The sequence below is a fragment of the Nelumbo nucifera genome, chromosome 1 (assembly GCF_055504915.1).
Source record: "Nelumbo nucifera cultivar China Antique chromosome 1, China Antique-T2T, whole genome shotgun sequence".
NCBI lineage: Eukaryota > Viridiplantae > Streptophyta > Magnoliopsida > Proteales > Nelumbonaceae > Nelumbo > Nelumbo nucifera.
Window position 1 is genome coordinate 37,274,862 of NC_142649.1, and position 21,763 is coordinate 37,296,624.

General features: G+C 39.9%; 1 protein-coding gene across 1 annotated transcript in view; it reads right to left on the reverse strand.

The window, feature by feature from the left end:
* Positions 1 to 21,763, reverse strand: part of LOC104608324 (RING/U-box superfamily protein) — an 83,265-nt gene extending 61,502 nt beyond the window's left edge. Inside the window, 3 exon segments of the mRNA XM_088896421.1 lie at positions 4,962 to 5,059; positions 14,013 to 14,163; positions 21,401 to 21,763. Coding sequence (XP_088752547.1) covers positions 4,962 to 5,059; positions 14,013 to 14,163; positions 21,401 to 21,458 — 307 coding nt within the window. The 5' untranslated portion in view covers positions 21,459 to 21,763.

Below are 21,763 nucleotides of genomic sequence, written 5' to 3' on the forward strand. Positions count from 1 at the left end.
AAATAAGGCCTATCTCTAATTAGATTAAGAGATAACTCCATTAGAGATTATAAAATAGGAGGGGGCGAACCATGTTAGATAGTGTATGCCCTTAGCTCCAATCAGAATGATGTACATTATGACATTTAATGTAAATGAATAAAGTACATACTTGATTCATGTTATTATGGTGTGTTTCTGTGTAATACCCTTAAACTGGACACATATGAGACTCGTGTTAGTTTAGAATCTTCATAGCCGTTGGATAGATCTGGAGAGATTTATCCTGTCAAGGTTGACACTGATGTGCCGCCAAGTTGGTTGGGGTGGTTTGTCTCAGCTGCCAGGGTGAGACCTGAGGTACATGCAGTGTGGGTTTTCTTGAAACCCTGAACCGAACAAAAATTCCAGTATTGCCCTGGACCTTGGAGATAGATGGGCAAAACTGGAATGTTACACCTGACCCCTAGACTCAATTATGATACTGCACTAGGTGTCAAATTGGATTATCTTTGATATGCCAATCAGTGAGATCCTTAGAGGGGTCAAAACCTGGGTATGTGGGGACAGTCCGAGAATTCATCTGAGTGGGTGATCATAGTGACAGGATCAGCCCCTTTGTCGGACAAAGTGAATGATCAGGGATGCATTCTCTCTAATGGAAACCAAAACTGTCGACAGTCGATTTCAACCGTTGAAATATGTTTTTGCAAAATATATTTATATAGAGATATACTTATATATATTATGGGCTGAGAGGTTAAGTGTAAGACCATTGAGGGTAATTCCTGATGGGCTAATCTTGCATCTGCCCACAGTCCTTGGGTTTTTATAAGTTGACTTGACCCAAGAACCATTTAGTGTAAATGTTGGCTCATTAAGAGCCCGAGGTGATGGGCTCAAGGGGTTCACTGTCTCCTACAGTGAATTCGGCCAGGCCTTGTAACAGAGGTTGGGTTGAACCCATGTGTCTGATGTGTAGATCAATGTTTGGGTCCCACGCCATACAAGGATATCCAACTGGGCAGCAGTTTGGAGGATAAGTAAGCACATAGACTTAATGGGCTTAAAGCCCAATTCGAACTGGCTTAATTAGATTAATTAAAGAGGGGCGGTTCTGGAATTTAGATCAGCAGATAGGATAAGGGATTGTCCCTATTCACTCAGAGAGTCCAGATCCAAATAAAGATTTGGATCAGGAAGCTCCTAATTAGATTATGAGGGTTGATCTTTATCTGCAAATAAGATAAGGGATTAATCTTATCTCTTAAAAAGAGTCAAGATCCAATGCAAGATTTGGATTAAGAAACTCTAATGGGATTAGGAGAACCTCTCTTTAAGGCTATAAATAGAGGAGTTGGGCGAACCTCCAGTTCATCCTTCAGTTTACTGATTCAAGAGAGAAGATAGCATATAGTTGGACTGCCTATCTTCTGCTCTTGTTCTCTCCTGCTATTGCCGCCATAACCAGTTCGATCTCCACCCTTGGAGCGATCAAGAAAGGTTCTTGATATCATCTTTTGGAAAAAAAGGTGATCTGAAGTCATGCACACTCGCCCACCATCAGATTCTTGCTAAAGAACCATCCTGCTGATTCTGCTCCACCCTACGTTGTGTCATCTTTAGTGGGAGCAGTCTTTGGTATTCTCCTTGGGCGTGAACACCTTCGTTGGGGGTTACTACTACTCCGTATCAGGTATATCCCTCTCCTACCTTTTGGTTTCAGATCTGGTTCGGTTTGGGTTCAAGATTGATCCTTGAAAATGTAGTTTTCTAAAATAGGGAATGTGATTCCCACATGGGAGAGAGAAATTTTTGAAATTTCGCCCAACCTACCTGCAGGGTTTGGCCATCCATATGATGGATCTCTCATCCCTTCAAACCAGTCAAAGACAGCTTCATATTTTTGCAGTTTCTAGTCCTCTCTGCACCCTTTTGTCCCCTATTTTTTCCCAGTTCGACCTCAGCTATTTGAGACTGATATACATCAGTTTTTCCTCTGTTTTTGCAAGAAAAATCCAAAGGAATTTCTTGCCACCTCCCAAGCTCGACCCAAGCAGTTGGATTGCAGTTTTCAGCAAAATTTCGTTGCTAAACCGGCTTCAGGAGTACACTGCGCCATGTTCAGTGGAGGCTGGTTTTAAGACTGATTTGGGCGTGAACTTCCACCTTGGGATATGCGTTTGTGGTATCCGTATCAGGTATACCTCTCCCTCTTTGACTGGTTTCAAATCTGGTCCGGTTCAGTGCAAGAGCGATCCTAAAAAATGCGATTTTTCAAAACATAGGGAATTCGATTTCCGAAAGGATTAGGAAAATTTTGAAATTTTGCCCAGCCATCTAGCATGGTTCGGCCATCCATATGATGGAACCTAACTAGGGGTGATCATTTCAGCCCGGCCCAGCCCAGCCCGGAAATTCCGGGCTTGGGCTTGGGTTTTGTGTTCAGGCCCGCAAATTTGAGGGTCGGGCTTGGGCTTAATACTTCAAGCCCGGCCCACATATATTTAAACTTACACATTTTGTGTATAATGTATACATATGTATACAAGTTATTTTACATTATTTTATATATAAATATTACAATATGACGTGTATAATTTATATTATATAATGTATAAAATAAGTTTATATGCATGTTATGTCATTTAATATAAAAGATTATAGATATGTAATGTTTTATATATATGAAACACATATAGACCTGGTCTAGGGCTTTTGTTTCAGGCCCGGAACCCCGGGCCAGGCCGGGCCGGGGCCTAAGCTATATATCATAAGTGCAAAGCCTAGCCCATGATCACCCCTAAACCTAACCCTTCCTTTAGTCTACATAAAAAAATCCATCGCCTAGGCGACTAGGCGCCCCCTGTCGCCTCCTAGCCTCTCACCATGAGCCTTGAAAACTATGCTGGCAGCAGAGAAGTGTTTGAGAAGAACACAGTCTTAGAGCTTGAAAGGGTTAATGAAAGAAATGGAGATAAGATGTCTTGTGAGGGCCACCCTAATGCGTTTAAAAGATTTAGGCACCAAAAATTCAACAGATCTATGCCAGTTCCAAAGGTTTTCACCAAACTGAAAGGGAGCCTATTTGGGGTCCATCAACAAGAGGGTCAAGAAGACAAAAAGAGTTGTCAAAAAAAAAAGAAAAAGGATTCTAATGCTTAAATAGAAGGTTTGGGTGAGTAAGTGTTGCTTCTTTTGGGATGATAGAGGTTCAGATTGAGTGTTCTACATGTTTGGTCTCTAGATGGTGAGATGGGTGACAAGTTTTGGGTCGGCTTGTGATCTATTTGGATGGTTGAGCCGAGCGTGGAGTGTTCAAGGTTATGCTTGTATGGGCTTGTTCTGTTGTGATGATTTCTTAACACTGTTTGTGCTCTCTTTCTTCTTTCTTAATAAAGTTTTTCCTTTATTCATCTTCAAAAAAAAAACATCAAAAGTCACCCCCTAAGTGCCATATCCAATCCCACAAACCCCTTTTATCATATAGCTCCTCCAAAAATTCTTCTCTCCCTATTCCTATTTGGCACATAGACATTGGCCATAACCCACTTAATAGGCATACTTGTCCTTTGTATTTTGGTCACAACGTGTGCAAATTAGGCAAGTGTTGAAAGGTTCTGATTAATGGCCATATTTGTCCTTTATATTTTATGCCAATCAGGGATTTCTGTGTAATTTACCAAAATTATTATAAATCTTAATGAGAAGGCCATGTCCAACTATTCAACCCTCTCTAGCCAAACTCTTTTTCTTCTCTTTCTCTCAAGGCATAACCAAACATCAATAGCATTTTTTTTTTGATAATTAACCAAACATCAATAGCATTAACAACCTGTTTCAGCCTCAATGCCCTTACCGTTTTACTCATCATAGAGAAAAGGCATCCCTTCCTTTAGTGCAAAGCAAGTAATACTTGTGAAGATCAAAAGTAGGCAAAGAAAGAAGTTTCAATGCTCTAATTGAACTCATTACATTTAGGGTGATCAATTGGGTGAAAACTCTAAATCTTTTTTATGGTATTCCCCAGGTAGATTTGAGGAGGAAGTGGAGAGAAGTGGTTGTATCTGAGCCATTGAAAGAGTTAGTTGTACCTACTTGGTCTCCCCCTACTAATGGTTTCATGAAGCTGAATTTTGATGGTAGCAGTGAAGGAAATCCCAGACCTTCAGGTATTGGAGGTGTTTTTAGGGATGAAGATGGCAAAATTGTGGCTCTTTTCTCTGCTCCCATTGGTGTTGGGGACTCTTTAAGAGCGGAAATCCTTGCTGTGTTGGAAGGAGCCAAGAGAGCCAAAGAGCTTAACCTTACTAAGATATTAATTGAAGGGGATTCTAAGCTGGTTATTGGCTGGCTTCAAAAAGAGGGGGAGAGGGGGTGGTGGGCTTTCATGAACGAGAAAAGGAAATTTAGATACTTGACACAAGGAATGGATGCCAAGCTGAATTGGGTTAAGAGAGATGCCAACTCCATGGCCGATGCTTTAGCTAAACAAGGGGTGGGAAGGAACTCTAATTTTCGGGCTATAATGTAATTCATTTTATGGCTTCTATCTGCAGGAGTTAAGAGAGTTTATCTCCTTTTTGTATCTTCCTTCGGCTTATTTATTAATGAATTTCAGTTATTGATCAAAACAAAAGATCCAAAGTAGAAAAATTACAAACCTAAACAAAAAGAAAATTAATAGCAACATATCTATCCTTTTAATTTAGTCTAAAAAGCAGAAAATGTCTTAAAACTAAAAACGATCCAAATATTTCCATTGCACTTTTCATTCCAAACTAGCACAATTAAAACTTAGACATCATCTTACAAAATCATATTCAACTGAAGGAAATAAACATGAAATTTTCAAACAAGTTCCACAACTAAAATTGTTGACAACATTATACTCTGACTCCAGCGTCCTATAATATAACTTAAACAAAAATAAACTGGGAATATAAAAAAAAAAAAATAGTAACATATTAACAAGTTCTTACCTTCCCTGTCTGGTCCTGAAGTAATTTCACTTCCACATTTAATGACCAAAGTGTCATCTTTATGAAGCATTGTTTCATCGACAAGTATTGCATTTGAACTACATGAGTAAAAAAAGAATTTTATCATATGAAAAACTATGAAATCAACAGACAATCTAAGAAAACTAGTGTAAGAGCACATGCTATGCATGTATGCAAGTAAGTGGTAGGATAATAGCATTAGATAAAATTTTTAAATTATGTGACCAAAGAGAGAAGAATGGCAGAATAGGATTTATTTAGCCAACTCCATATAGATGGAACAAGGCTTAGTTGAGTTGCGTTACACCAATATGTTTCCCTCAATTGGAGATGGCACCACACTCTTCTCTCCCTATTTCCATCACCTTGATAGTTTTGTCCTCTAAAAGTTCTTCAAACAGTAGATCAATTCCCAAGCACTCTTCTTCAAGATTCTTACAGGCTTTGTGGAGTCACTTTCAATGTTGAAGGGTTGCTTAACCTCTTCTTCTCTGTTCTCAATGCCTTGAAATTCTTCTCAGACGCTAGAATCCTCCAAATCTTCTCTAGATCCTCTGAAATATCTTGGATTGGGCTTGTCAGGTGTTGTGGAGTTTTCTGAGAATACCAGTCTGCATACAAGATTAGGCTCCCCCTCTTTTCTTCTTGATTTCAGGCTAGCAGCGTCTACAAGGGGAGACGACACCACTTTTTTCTTCACAAAAATGAACAGGGAGGGGAGCCAGACTGAGGAGGACGATGACAAACCCCTGTAATCATCCCCCAACTTGCTTAGGCATGTCACGTGATGACTTAAATGACATGCTGCAGCAGTGCAGAAAGATTTTTGTTCTGAAAAGGTAAGGTAAATTTATTAGAAAAACTTGGAGATACAAACAGAAACCTGCCAAAGACAAGGCAGGAATGGGGACACCCCCCATTACAAACACCAAATCGACTGAGATCTCAACAACTGGAATACACTTAAATTTTTGAATTCTGGAGTGACAGAAATCCAAGACATCAGTTTGTTGACTGTCGCCTGCCCTATCTCCTCTGGACTTTTCACTTTTTGGTTAAATATTCTGTTGTTTCTCTCAGACCAAATGGCCCAGAGCACTGCTGCCGGGATAGTACTCCAGATTAGTTTCCGTTTTTTCTTCAAATTGCTGATCTTTAATTTGAAGCGCTGCTCCTACATTGGTTCTAGGTAAACCCAGTTCTCCGAACTTACTATTTGATTACCCAATTCAGTAACAACTCCAACTCTTCCCGCCTCTTGGTTTCCTTGTGATGGATGGTAAAGGGGTCTAACACAACCCCTGCAAATGATTTAAACTGGACCCTTCAATTTATATCCAAAGTTCCTCCTTTCTTAGTAGAAATAGTAACTTGCCGTCCTACTTTTTTTAAGCTAGACTTCCCCTGCATTTGCTCATTTACTGTCTTTTTTTTGAAAATTTGCCCGTTTACTGTCTTCAGCCAGTGGCCATTCACCATGTAAGATTCTTCGTGCCAAATCATCATCTTCTTCCTCTGTTCCCTTCCAAAGTTCAACCTCTTGCCAAAAGGTTCCAATTTTTGTAAGCTATTTTATCCACCAACACTTCAACCATACGAGGGACATTCTCCATTCTTACCCTAACCAATTTAAACAATGCAGCTTGAAGATTAGAGGTATTGAGTTCTGCAAGCATGCCTAGACACAACAGTGCAATTTTCTAGAACAACTCAATCTATCTCTATACTGTATCTTTTGACTATTTTGTCAATATAAGTAGATTGGGATAATCTTATTATCTTCTTCGATCTATCTCTACAGAGTCGAAGTCCCAAGATATAAGAGGCTTTTCCAAGATCTTTTATGGAGAATTGTTGCGAAAGCCATACTTTCACCGTAATCAACATTCCTACATCATTCCCAATGAGTAGAATGTCGTATACATACAGAACCAAGAATGTAACCTTATCCCCACTGGTCTTCCTGTAAACACAAGGCTCATTTGGATTCTACTCAAAGTCAAACTGTTTGACAGTAGAGTCAAACCGGATGTTCCAGCTCCTAGATGCTTGTTTAAGTCCATATATGGATCGATTAAGTTTACATACCATGTGTTCCTAACCTGCAGCTATAAAACCTTGCGGTTGCTGCATATAGATATCTTCAGTAAGATCTCCATTCAGGAACGTGGTTTTGACATCCATTTGCCAAATCTCGTAGTCATGGTATGCTGCTACAGCTAACAGGATCCTAATGGATTTAAGCATGGCCACGGGCGAAAAGGTTTCCACATAATCGATTCCTTCTTTCTGAGTGTACCCTTTCGCCACAAGACGAGCTTTGTAGGTCTCAACCTTACCATCGGGGCCCTTCTTCCTCTTATATATCTATTTGCAACCAATTGCTTTTACCCCAGGGGGTGGATCTATCAGAATCCAAACTCCATTGCTCTCCATTGAGTCCATCTCAGCTCTCATGACATCTACTCACTTCAAGGAATCTATGTCCAACATAGCTTCCGTATAAGTCACGGAATCCTCCTCACTGGTCGTGGCTTCCACCAAGTAACTTTCTTGGTCATAGTCGTAACGAACTAGAGGCCCGGATGTCCGGGTAGATCTCCTAGGTTGGTTATTAACTGGAGCTTGTGGGACATCTCCCACTACTCCTAAGCTCTCATCAAGAACAACTTCCTGACGATGATTGTTCAAGATGTAATCTTCCTCTAAGAAATGGGCATTTCGACTACAAAACACCTTCTGTTCTCCTCGGTCATAGAATAAATACCCCACAGAGCCTTTTGGATAACCTACAAATAGATAACGACTGGTTTTAGATTCCAATTTGTTAGCACTTGTTCTTTTAACATGTGTCAACCCCAAATCTTCAAGTGTCTCACACTTGGTTTCTTACTGGTCCAAAGCTCATAGGGAGTCTTCAGAACGGATTTGGTTGGAACCCGGTTCAGCACGTATATCGCATTCTCCAATGCGTAACCCCAAAAGGATGTGGGTAATTCTGAGTGTACGAGAAGTGATTGGACCATATCCAATAAAGTCTGGTTCCTCCTCTCTGACACACCGTTCAATTGTGGTGTAGCAGGAGGAGCTAGTTGATACTATCCCATTTTCCTTTAAGTAGTCCCTGAATTCGTCAGAAAGATATTCGCCTCCTCGATTTGATCGAAGGGCCTTAATGTGTTTCCCCAACTGTTTCTCGACCTCTTGCCTGAACTCTTTGAACTTTTCAAAAGATTCAGACTTGTGTCTCATTAGGTACATGTAACCATACCGAGAGTGATCATCGGTAAATGTTATGAAATAAATGTGTTGGTTACGTATCCTAACATTCATGAGACCACATACATCAGTATGTATAAGGTCAAATGTGCATGTTGATCTTTCAGGCTTACCGTTAAATGGCCGTTTCGTCATCTTAACCTGAAGGCAAGGTTCACAGGTTGGGAGATCTTCTAGAGTTAGAAAATCCAAAAGACGATCATTTACCAACCTTGTGATACGATCTACGTTAATGTGGCCAAGTCGGTAATGCCATAGGCAAGTGGGATTAACTGTATCACGGGTTCTTTTCTTGCGGTTATTATCCAACGTAGTTTCGGTTATATTTGTTTCCAAAGAAGGATGGAGAACATAGAGACCATTCTCAAGTTCTCTATATGCGAGGAATTTGTTATTCCTTTTGATAATAATCACATTACTAAAGAGAATAGAATAACCATCCGCACACAGTTTTGAAACAGAAATCAAATTTCTTCTCAAATTGGGTACATAAAGACAATCTTTTATTGTAATTATTCCTTCTCTGAAATACAATTCTACAGTTCCTATAGTTGTAGCTGCAACGCTTGCGGAAGACCCCAAGTAAAGAATCACTTCACCGTCACTCAGTCTTCTGCTTGCCCTGAACCCCTGCAATGTGTTACATTCATAAGTAGAAGCCCGGAGTCAATACACCAGGAAGCAGAAGTAACCAACATATTGGTTTCTATGACAAAGGATTCGAAATTACCTTGTTTCTTGGTCTCCATGTACTGAGGACAGTTCCTTCCTCTGCATTTTAGGCTTGCTAGCTTTCTTCTGAGGTTTCTTCTTTGCCTTCCTCTTCTTCTTGCCTGATTTGCCACCTTCAGTAAGCATGGCAATGGGCTCATCCTTCTTTATCAGTTCTTCGGCCCTCTGCAACATATTGTTGAGTTCCTGAAGGCTAGCATTTAGCTTGTTCATATTGTAATTCATTATGAACTGATTGAAGGAAAGAGGCAAAGAGTTCAGGACGACATCAACTTTGGTGACATAATCTAGCCCAGATCCAAGAGCCTAAGGTTCATTGATGTACCCCATCATCTTAAGACAATGGTCATGAACTAGCTGGTTCTTGGACATTTGTGCGGTCATAAACTGCTTTAGGACCTTCTGACGAGTAGAACGATTCTACTCCTCATACATTGTCCTTAGACTATCCAAGATATCCTTGGACACTTCGATCTGGTCGAACTATCGCTGTATCTGATTGTCTAAGGAGGCTATGATATAGCACCGGGCAAGAAAGTTTTTCTCTTCCTATTCTTGATATTCCCTCCTGTGGGCCTCAGAAGCCCTATCACCCGGACGATCCGGAGCAGGGTTCTTAGCAACTTTGTCCAATTTCTCGAATGTCAGAACCAGCAAAAGGTTACGACACCAGTCAACGTAATTTGGGCCCTTAAGCTTGTTATCGTCCAATAGTTTGACGAATTGTCCATTTGCCATTTTTGATCATTCCCAGAAAAAAAAAATGCTAACTGCACAAATCGGTTCTACCCATTTGCGCAGATTCAGGTTTGCACTAATTTGGTTCAAGACTTGAACCTGGCTCTGATACCACAGAAGGGATGGGAGATCCATCATATGGATGACCGAACCCTGCAGCAAGGTTCGGCGAAATTTCAAAAATTTCTTTACTCCCATCAGGGAATCCTATTCCCAATTTAGAAAACTGCATTTTCAAGGTTCGTTCTTGTAACCAAACCGGACCAAATCTGAAACCAAAATTAGGGAGGAATATACCTGATACGAAATCCACGCAAGAATGCTCCTCCCAACGTAGGTGTTCACGCCCAAAGAGTGTACCAAATCCTCCCTCCACAGAAGATGACACAGCTTAGGATGAGGTCGAATCAGCAGGCTTCACCAAGAACTTGTGATTCTTCAGCAAAAATCGAATAGAATAATGAGCACAACTTCTAAATTGTTTTTTCTAGCAAGAAACAATATCAAAATCGAATCTTGATCAAATCCAAGAACTAGAGATCGAACAGGGTAGGGCGGCAAGAGCAAGAAGAAAAAGATCTGAAGGCAAGATCAGTTTAACTGAGTTGTCTTCTCTTTGTATTGAGTGAGTGTGTCTTCAAGGTTCGCCCTGCTCTCTTATTTATAGCCTTAAAGAGACAACTTCCTAATCTCATTAGGAGTTTCCTGATCCAAATCTTTATTTGGAACTGGACTCTTTAAGTGATAAGGATAATCCCTTATCTTATCTACAGATAAAGATCAACCTTCCTAATCAGATTAGGAGTTCCTTTGATCTACATCTTTATTTGGATTCGCCCCTATTTAATTAATCTAATTAACCCAGTTCGAAATGGGCTTTTAGGCCCACTAAGCTTTCAGGCTCACTTCCTCTTTAATGCTGGCTAGCTTGGCTCTCTTTGTATGGTGTGGGACTCCTGAGTCCATGGGTTCATCCTATCCTCTGTTATAAGGCTTGGACGAATTCACTGCTGAATACAGTGAACTCCTGAGTCCATCACAATGGGCTCTTAATGGACCCAACATTTACACTAAATGGTCATTGGGTCCAGCCATCTTATGAAGGCCCAAGGGCTGTGGGCAGATGCAAGATTAGCCCATCAGGAATTACCCTCAATGGTCTTACACTTAACCTCTCAGCCCATAATGATAAAACACTGCCCAACAAGAGAGGACCTCTCCCTCGGCTGCAAGGTGCAGTGTTGCACTCTCTACTCACATGGATCCCGGGAATTAAAACCTTTTGCAAACATTTTTAAACCATAATATATATATTTATATCTTTATATAAATATACTTTGCAAAAACAAATTTCAACGGTTGAAATCAACTGTCGGCAATTTAAGTTTCCATCAGAGAGAATGCATCCCCGATCATTCACTTTGTCCGACAAAGGGTTTGATCCTGTCACTATGATCACCCACTGTCCCAACATACCCAGGTTTTGACCCCCTCTAAGGATCTCACTGATTGGCATATCAAAGGCAGCCCAATCTAACACCTAGTGCGGTATCATAATCGAGTCTAGGGGTCAGGTGTAACATTTCGGTTTTGCCCATCTATCTCCAAGGTCCAGAGCAATACTGGAATTTTGGTCCGGTTCAAAGTTTCAAGAAAACTCACACTGCATGTCCCTCAGGTCTCACCCTGACGGCTGAGACAAATCACCCCAACCAACTTGGATGCACATCAGTGTCAGCCTTGGCAAGATAAATCTCCCCAGATCTATCCAACGGCTGTGAAGATTCTAAACTAACACGAGTCTCATATGTGTCCAATTTAAGGGTATTACACAGAAACACACCACAATAACATGAATCAAATATGTACTTTATTCATTTACAATAAATGTCATAATGTACATCATGATAATTGGAGCTAAGGGCATACACTGTCTAACATTGGATCCTTTAGCCAGCCCACTACTAGTTTTGAATCCCCTTCAATCACCGAACTTCTCACATTCAATTCATTAGCAATCTTTATTCCTTGAGCATCTCCACCCTAATAGAGATTAGAGACCCCTACTCCCACTGCCCTAAGAATAATGCTTTCATAAGTCCATCTCTCAACAGTCAACAACCCCTCTAATTCCAGAAGGACCCAACCCAACTCACCCAAGTTACCTTGACTTCTCCCATCAAAGTTCAATTTTATAAATCCTTTAGGAGCATCCACACCAATTTTACCCTTTCCTTCTTAGATGAACTACTCACCACCACATACTAATTTGTCCAAACATCGTCAAATGAGAAAGGATAAAATATATTCATAGACTTGATGTATTGTATTACTCTACTCATCACACATTCTTCCACCACTTCCATACTTCACTCCTCCAAGAATATCCTTGCATTCCTTTCTTCAGAAATGGTCCAAATTAGTGCTGCTTTCATACACTTCCACATGATTCTTCCCCTTTTCTTGGGCCAAGCATATATAGCCAAATTAAAGAGCATACTTACCTCCGTTGGCAAATTCCACCTGCACCCAAACAAAGAGAAAAGCCAATCCCAAATATTTGCAGCAAATGGGCATGAGACTAGTAAGTGGTAACAACTCTCCCCATTAGATTTACAAAGAATATATTAGTTTGAGGAAATGCACAAGAAAGGCGGTCTTCATTTGTAAATTACCCATTGTATTTATCTTTTTTTTATCAATATCCATTGTATTTATCTTCCCATAGTACACTTCCGAGAAAAGAAAAAAGAAAAATTCTATTTAGGGGAAATGGACTTGCACCAAATTTCAATGGATGGGTAAACCTGAGGGTTGCTAGACTGAACAAGAAACTTGAAAAGGATACACAAGTGAAGAAACCTTTGAGAAGCAATGTCCAAACTCATCTATCCAAATTGGAAAGATCCAAACAAACTTTTTCAAGGGTGTGCAACAATCTCACTACGGAGTGAAACTCATCATCTCTTAACCCTCTTCAAAAACCAAAGTCCCAATTAGGTCCTGAAGGAAACAAAGGAAATGTAAGGATTTTGAAATAGACTCCTTTTTTAACATAAAAATGGTATACAAAGAGGGAAACAAGTCCTTAAGAAGGACATTACCAATCCAAGCATCTTCCCAAAACTTAACATGGTTCCCTGAACAAAAATCATACCTGACCAATCTGAGGAATTGATGAAGGATCTCATGAATGGCCTCCCACAGTGATCAACCACAACATTTTCATGTAATTTTCTTAAGTCCATCATGGATGTTGAGGATCCAAAATATTAAGCTTCAACTGACTAATAACAGTATAACCCAATTTACTACATTCACCAATATCAATTCTCAAAGAATTAGCCCATTCTAGATGGTTTGTACCACCTAGTTTAACTATAACTGCCCTAGGTGTTACCAGCACCTCCTAGCTTAACTCCATTATGAAATATGCAAAAATATAGAATGATAATGAAACAATAAAAAAAAAACATAGGTAAACATTTTTAAATTATTATCTTGTACCAAATTATTATATATAGCTAAGAAACTAAGGTTATACACAAAAATAATATGTTGTCATCATGCCTTGTAAACCTAAGAGTCAAAATTGCAAAATAGAATGAGTTCAAGAAAAATTTAAATTCATAAAAAATGCAAATGATTCTAATATATCAACCAAATTACACAAGCCTCATATTTGAAAAGAATATTGAACCGGCTCAAAGCGGTAATTATGTCCGTTAGGAGGGCAAAGTTTCATGCCAGTACCCATCAAAATGGAAATATCTCATGGAAATATTAGGAAATTTATGGGCATTTTAAACCATGTAGTAGGTGGGCTATGGCCCCACCAAAGTACTTCTTATGTGGAAGGAATGGTAGGATACAGCCCCTATCCTAATAGAGTGGCCTCCCAAATCATGAATCCTGGCTCCACCTGTGACTACCTAGAAAAGAGAGGTGTGTACACCACATTTTAGTAGTGTTTGGTAATTGATGAAATAAAGACATTTTTCTATGAAATACAGACATTGTTCTACAAAAAAGAAGAAAAAATTAACCCACTAAAGTTTCATTTGGCTTTTGAATAACATATGGCTCAATTCTCAAACCCTTTATTTAAAACTATTTTTTAAAACAAAAAAAAAAGACAAACTAGAAAATCTCATCATGGACAAAGTTATTCCTTTTGCAAGAGTTCGCAAGAAATGGTTCTTGGGATGAAATTTCTGATTTCAAGGGCAATCCCAAACAACTACTATAAATCAACCACTTCAAAAAAGTCACTAATCGTACCTCATATTCTGTATCGTTGCCGAATATTCATCTGGATTCTTTGTTATCTTGCACCACCCATGTTTTTCTAGTGAAGAATATGTTATCTCTGAGCATACTACAACTTCACTATACCTTATCTCAACATCTGGGTACCTTGAGTCTGATGGTACTGCAACAAACCAAACAAAATCCAAAAAGATATGAATATCTTGTTTACAAAAACAATAGAAGCGATTTTCATTTATCAAAAAAAAAAAAAAGAACAGAAGTGAGTTCCAACCATTTCCCTAGCCATCATATTCTCACAACTCCTCAAATCAATCAAAATTAAATATTTCTTACCATAAGCAGGGCAAAAAGTATGGAAAATATTACTATAAGACTGGTTATCTTCCTTGCTTTTAGGATCTATTAAAAAAATGGTGAAGTAGTGAACAGAAATGGAAAATTAATTTAAGTTAAAATGACAAATATTTCTAACAAGCTAGAGTTGTATGATATATATGCTCCAACCATTGATTTAAAAGGCGCGCCTCAAGCATGCCTACGCACACAGGCGACGAGCATTGTAGGGTATGCACCTTGCCTAGGTCCCAGGTGCAGCACTTTCAAAAGGTTCGAAGTCTGAGAAGAGAAGAAGGGTTCGGCCAATAGAGGAAAAGTCCCTCTCTCTAGTTGATCCACTTTGTATTTATACTGAATAAGTTGAGTTACAAAAAAATAGTATTGTCCCTTACAAGTGATGGGACACATAACTTAAACTTGAATAAAACAGACCTTTCACTTCTAACTAAATAAACCAAAAGACCAAAATACCCCTGTACTGTCGACTCTAACACTCCCCCTTAAGCTGGAGAGTATATGTCATATAGTCCCAACTTGTCACATATGTAATCTACTCTACCCCGAGACAGCCCCTTTGTAAAGAGATCTGCCCACTGGTTTCCTGAGCTCACATGAGATGTAGTTATCACTCTACTAATCACTTTTTCTCTTACAAAGTGGCAATCGACTTCAATATGCTTTGTTCTCTCATGGAAGACTGGATTAGAAGAGATGTGTACAGCAACTTGATTATCACAGTATAACCTCATGGGTCTGTCAATTGAGAACCCCATCTCTTGTAACAAATTCTTTAACCATACTAGTTCACATGTAGTATGAGCCATAGCCCTGTACTCAGCTTCTGCACTGCTCCTTGCCACCGTTGTTTGTTTCTTGCTCTTCCAAGTTACCAGATTGCGACCAAGGAAGGTACAATATCCTGTAGTTGATCTTCCTGTCTGACACAAAACTAGCCCAATCAGCACCTGTATACCCTTCTATCTCAAGAGTTCCTCCACTTTTGTATAATAGACCACGACCTAGCAACCTTCGGATACCTAACAATTCTTAGAACTGCTTCCCAATGAGGAATCCTAGGATGTTGCATAAACTGACTCACCATACTTACAGTAAATGAAATATCAGGTCGTGTGCTAGTCAAATAGTTCAATTTTCCCACCAACCTCTTGTACCTTCCAGGATCACCAAACTCTTCACCTGCATCAACACTCAACTTAGCATTTGGTTCCATAGGTGTCTCGACTGGTTTGGCACCTAACAGCCCTATTTCTTCAAGTAGGTCAAGGACATATTTCCTTTAACATAAGTTAATTTCATGCCTTGACCTTACAACTTCTATTCCTAGGAAGTACTTCAGCCTACCCAAATCTTTCGTGTTGAAGTGATCATATAGGAAGTTCTTCAACCTATTAATCCCATTACTATCACTCCCAGTTATGACAATATCGTCCACATACACCACTAGCAAGATTTTCCCATCTTTTGAGACATGGTTGAACATGGAATGATCTACCTGACACTATTTCATCTCAAAGTTCTTCACTACTTCACTAAATCTACCAAACCACGCACGAGGAGATTGTTTTAGCCCATAAATTGCCTTTTTAAGTCTACACGCCTTACCATCCTCCCCCTGAGCAATAAACCCTGGTGGTTGCTCCAATATATACCTCCTCAAGTAGATCACTGTGCAGGAAGGCAATCTTGATGTCAAGTTCCAAGAGAGGCTAGTCATACATTGATGCTAATGAAATCAATACCCGAACTGAGCCAATTTTAGCCACAGGAGAAAATGTCTCCAATATAGTCCACACATACAACTAAAAATAGCCCTTGGCCACTAACCTGGCCTTTAATCATTCCACACTGCCATCTAGAAGACACTTCACTGTGTAGACCCACTTACACCCAATAACATGCTTAGCGAAAGGAAGAGTAGTAAGTTCCCACGTGTGATTGTGTTGTAAAGCAGACAATTCCTCTTCTGTTGCTTGTCGCCACCCTGGAGAGGTAAGAGCTTCCTAGACAGTTTTGGGAGTGGAAACAGATGATAGTAAGGATCTAAAATGGCAATGGGAAGCAGAAAGGTGAGCAACAAAAACATAATGAGAAATAGGATGAGATGTACAACTACATTTACCTTTCCGCAATGCAATAGGAAGATCAAGATCCGAAGGAGGAGGTGCAACCATAGGATCTGTCAACGATGACTAAATTGGAGGGGCAGGTGTTAGACAGTGTATGCCCTTAGCTCCAATCAGAATGATGTACCTTATGACATTTAATGTAAATGAATAAAATACATATTTGATTTGTGTTATTATGGTGTTTCTGTGTAATACCCTTAAACTGGACACATATGAGACTCGTGTTAGTTTAGAATGTTCACAGCCGATGGATCGATCTGGGGAGATCTATCCTGATAAGGCTGACACTGATGTGTCGCCAAGTTGGTTGGGGTAGCCTGTCTCAGCTGCCAGGGTGAGACCCGAGGTACATGCAGTGTAGGTTTACTTGAAACCCTGAACCGGACTAAAATTCCAGTATTGCCCTGGACCTTGGTGATTAGTGGGCAAAACTGGAATGTTACACCTGACCCATAGACTCGATTATGATACTGCACTAGGTGTCGGATTGGGTTGTCTTTGATATGCCAATCAGTGAGATCCTTAGAGGGGGTCAAAACCTGGGTATGTTGGGACAGTCTGAGAATTCATCAGAGTGGGTGATCATAGTGACAAGATCAGCCCCTTTGTTGAACGAAGGTAATGATCGAGGATGCACTCTCTCTGATGGAAACCAAAGTTGTCAACAGCCGTTTCAATCGTTGAAATTTGTTTTTGCAAAATATATTTATATAAAGATATACATATATATTATGGTTTCAAAATGTTTGCAAAAGGTTTTAATTCCCGGGATCCATATGAGTAGAGAGTGCAACATTGTTCCTTGCAGCCGAGGGAGAGGTCCTCTCTTGTCAGGCAGTGTTTGATCATTATGGGCTGAGAGGTTAAGTGTAAGACCATTGAGGTGGACCAGCATGGTTAGCCCAAGTGTGAGGTGGACCATGTAAATCATAGCAAAAATTAACAATGTGCCCCTCTAATCCACAATATGTGCATTTTCTAGGTGCATTACTTCTTCCTCTACCACAACCTCCCCCTGACTCTCGACCTCCACTACGGCCACTAGAACGATTAAACATAGGACCACCTCAGTTTCCTAGAAACCCACGGCCACCACCTCTATTTCCATGACTTCCCCCTCTAGTCACCACAAAACCATATTTGTCCAAGAGAGAAGAAGACTCTATAGAATCAATAGATATTGTCCGAAGACGGGCAAACACTTCTTCAAGCGAGGGGAGAGCAGACCCCCCCTCAGTATTTGTGCTCAAACAGGTTCATATTCAGACTTCAGACCCACTAGAAACCTTGTCACATCAAGTTGCTCTCGTTGTTGTTGCTGAACCTGAACATCCGGTGTCAGAGGATGATATACATTAAGCTCATTTCGGATATTTCTCATGCTTGCATAGTATTCCTCCAAGCTTTGGTTACCTTTCTTCAAATTAAAGTACACTTGGCACAGCTAATATATGCTAGTAGTATTATCTTGGCCGAAATAAAGTTTCTTAGCATAGTCACAAATTTCTTTAGTTGTATCTAGGAACATAAAATTCACACTGGTTTTAGGTTCCATGCTATTCCACAACCAAGTCATGATTTGTGCATCCTCCTGTTCCCAATCACTGACCCTAAAGAATCAGAGAGGGGTTTCTCCTCTCTTACATGTTTTACCTTTTTCTTGGCTTTTAGAAACACCTCCCCACATAGTTCTCACCATTCAACTTAATAGATGTCATTTGAACATTTAAGTAATCTGGAGAAATCACAACACCTGTTTTATTGTCACTCTCATCTTCATTTGATGCCATCTTAACTAATTCACCTCACTTCACAAAGGAATCACTATTATAAACAGAGTATTCACCTTCAACTATTCAGCACCACAGTACACACTACTCAACAGAATATAATTATGACCACACTACTACTGTCACGAATTCAGCATTCGAAAGCCCTACTTTCAACTCATATATCCAGGTATAAACAAAAGGAAAAGAGGCTTATATCGATTCACACTATCACATAAATGAAATCTAGACCAAAAGAAAGCAGCCACAGTCCACTACTGGGCGAATAGATATTTTTGTTCATACCTGTCCACAACTAGCCCTCTCCGTATCACCGAATAGAAGGTATCTAGTACACCACCACAACGATCACCACCACAGTAACCGGAGGCATATTTACCTCCAAGAACAAAAAAACGACCACTCCTTTTTGGCCCCTTATCGAACTTCCGATCTGTCTAGAAGATATTTGAAAAAAAAAAAACGGATACGACTGGCAGCGAACTCAGGAAAAAGAAGGGCGATGAGAAAAGCAAAAAACTGGTTTCTTATTGCTCTGATACCATGTAAATAATCATATTCAGTCCTAGGTTCGAAGTCTGAGAAGGGTTCGGCCAATAGAGGAAAAGTCCCTCTCTCTAGCCGACCCACTTCGTATTTATACTGAATAAGTTGAGCTACAAAAAGACTATATTGTCCCTTACAAGTGATGAGACACATAACTTAAACTTGAATAAAACAGACCTTTCACTTCTAACTAGATAAACCAAAAGACCAAAATACCCCTATACTATCGACTCTAACACAGCCCAAGCACACGCGCCTTTTGAAAATCTATGCATATTTTCTTCTTTTTGTGCTTAGCAGATGGGAGTAGGCACTAGACAGTAGTGTAGCTTTGCCCCATGCGCTTTTTTGCGCCTTGCACTTCTATAACATTGGCTCCAACTTGTGGGAGAGTGTTAGAAGTAGTTTATTCTGTCTTGTATTAGGCAGTATTGCATCTTTGTCCTACTCCAAAATTGTAGAATGGCCATTTTACATAAATTGATTACTAATATACAAGTGGGGGCATGTAAAGAACTAGTTCTATCTCATATGCCAGACTTTCCTTTCACTCTATATGTTCTATATCCTCCTCTCTTATTGAGGCATTCCAATTTGAGGTAAAGCACCATCATTGCAGACTAGGCAGCTAGATATTAAGAGGATAGATAAAAGATTGACAAGTTGGTTAACTGTGATTCAAGGTTTCGACAAAGCCCTATGGAGATGCAACTCGATGAAGGAAGATTATAAGCAGCTAGCTCAAGATCAACCTCAAATCATTGAGTAAAACAAAGTTAAACATAGTGTATGCTGCACGATCACTTTGAAAGGTGTTTCTGTGATGGATTTGGGCAAACTTGAAGAATTAGTGTTCCTTCACCGGTGCATAGTCCCCATAGCCAATTAGTCCTGAAAGCAAAGCAACAATGTGTCCTTGTGCATTTCTAAAAGCCCCTCCCACCTGATGGACTCGGATTAGCTACACTACTCCCATCAAAGCTAAGCTTGACAAAACCCTCCTCAGGTGGTTCCATAGAATACAGATTTTTGGTTTCTTGGATGAAGATGCAGCCACCACCCCACCACCCCAACCTTTCTCCATAAACCATCATGAGAAAAAGGTGGGAAGAACACCATAGATAGCCCAATGCACTACCCTAGCCATTATGCATTCAAAGATTACCTGCTGACTTTCTCTTCCCCTCCTTAAAGATTCTGACATTTCCTTCCTCCCAAATTGTCTAAACTATTGCAGCCCTTGTGCACCTCAATGGAGTCCTTCCTCTTTTTCTTTTATTGGGTTGGTTTTAGTTGAGAGTAGGTGGGATTTTGACTTTTTTTCCCTGTCCCTCAGGTGACTTGCAGTTGCCTTACTTGACTCAGTTGTCTCCCTAAACCTCTTCTTTTACGATAGCAAAGACTCAACCCACCTCCGTGGATAGGAACCTTCAATGACCAATCTCACCTCATAGCTCTCTCCAACATATATAAGGGTCAAAAATGAATCTCACACACCTCAACCAAGATATGAGCCGCAGAGAGGTTTCTCCAGGAAATCGTTCTACAATCAACAAATATGAAACTCCCACAAGCATCTCCCATTGCTTTGAACATCTCAATATGAACCATCTAAAATAGAACAGCCCTTAGATAGTCTACAAATGAAAACACATTGTTGCGAACTTCTGATGATAACACCTAAAATGTTATATCAAGCATCAATTAGAACCTGGAAGGTCAGAAGCCCCAATAAAATGAACACTTATTTGTTTGCACTACAAAGATCATCTAATGGCTAAGCAATTTTGCTTGTGCTCAAACTAAGATGCTGCTCAACATTTATGCCAACTTTTCTCGTCTTCTTTGGTTTTAAGTCATCAACATTGAACAACTACCAATATAAATTACAGGTGGGAAAGTGAAGAAAACACTTAACACTGTATAATAGAGAAGTAGTAACATAGTTCACTCCTCATTCTATCATTAGTCATCCTTTCTTGGAAATCTTTATGATTTGAAACCATGAGAACTTCCTACCCAATAACATAGTTCAAAAAGGGCTTCCACAATTAGTTTAAAAGAATGTAAAGGAGCCCAGATAGCTCTAAAATTTCTACAGTAGTGGGAAACAAAAAACACAACGGGAAGCCATTGACTGCAAATTTATGTGAACGGGAAACTGCGCCAACTTCCTATCGATTAGAATTCATTTCAGAGGGGTTTCCAGAATTTAATCTAAGAGAATCTAAGAGAATCTAAGAGAAACCTGGATAGCTCAAAACCTTCAACAGTTTTGGGATGCGAGAATGCAAAGCGGCGCCCTGAAACTGCAAGTATGTTTATGGTAACTATGCCAACTTCCTACTAATTCACATTCAGCTCAAAACGGGTTTTCACAGCCGGTATAAAAAAACATAATAAGAAGAAAGAAGCTGAGATAGTTATAAAACTTTTACTGAGAAGAAATAAACGCAAAGGGAGGTCAAGGAACTACACACAACGATACATCCTAAACCCAGAAACAAGCAATAAATTTCACAACAAATTTATTGATAAAATTGTCAGAAGGGGCGAGGGGAGGAAAGGAAATACTTACTAAGCTTGGCCCAAGGTTCGTCCGAGCATTTAGCCCCGGAACATTCTCCAGGTTCCATTGTTGTTGAAAGGAGAGACGGCACAATTTTGATTTTTGAATGGTAGAGTTTCACAAACGAGCGAGGGAGAGACGGGGAATTAGTGGAAAGCGAAAACTCAAGTTGCTTGTTTGGGAAGATCCTTGCAACCGCCAAACGCCGAACGGGAAGAGTGGAGGACCCACCTTTGCCCTACAATCGACCCCGGAAAATGGATGGGTGGAGGGCCCACTACTTTCAAAGATCAGGGATTAGAAGGGATTTGGAATCCTCAGTCATCATCATATCGACCGGAGACCATTTGATTTTAAATTATCACTAGCAAG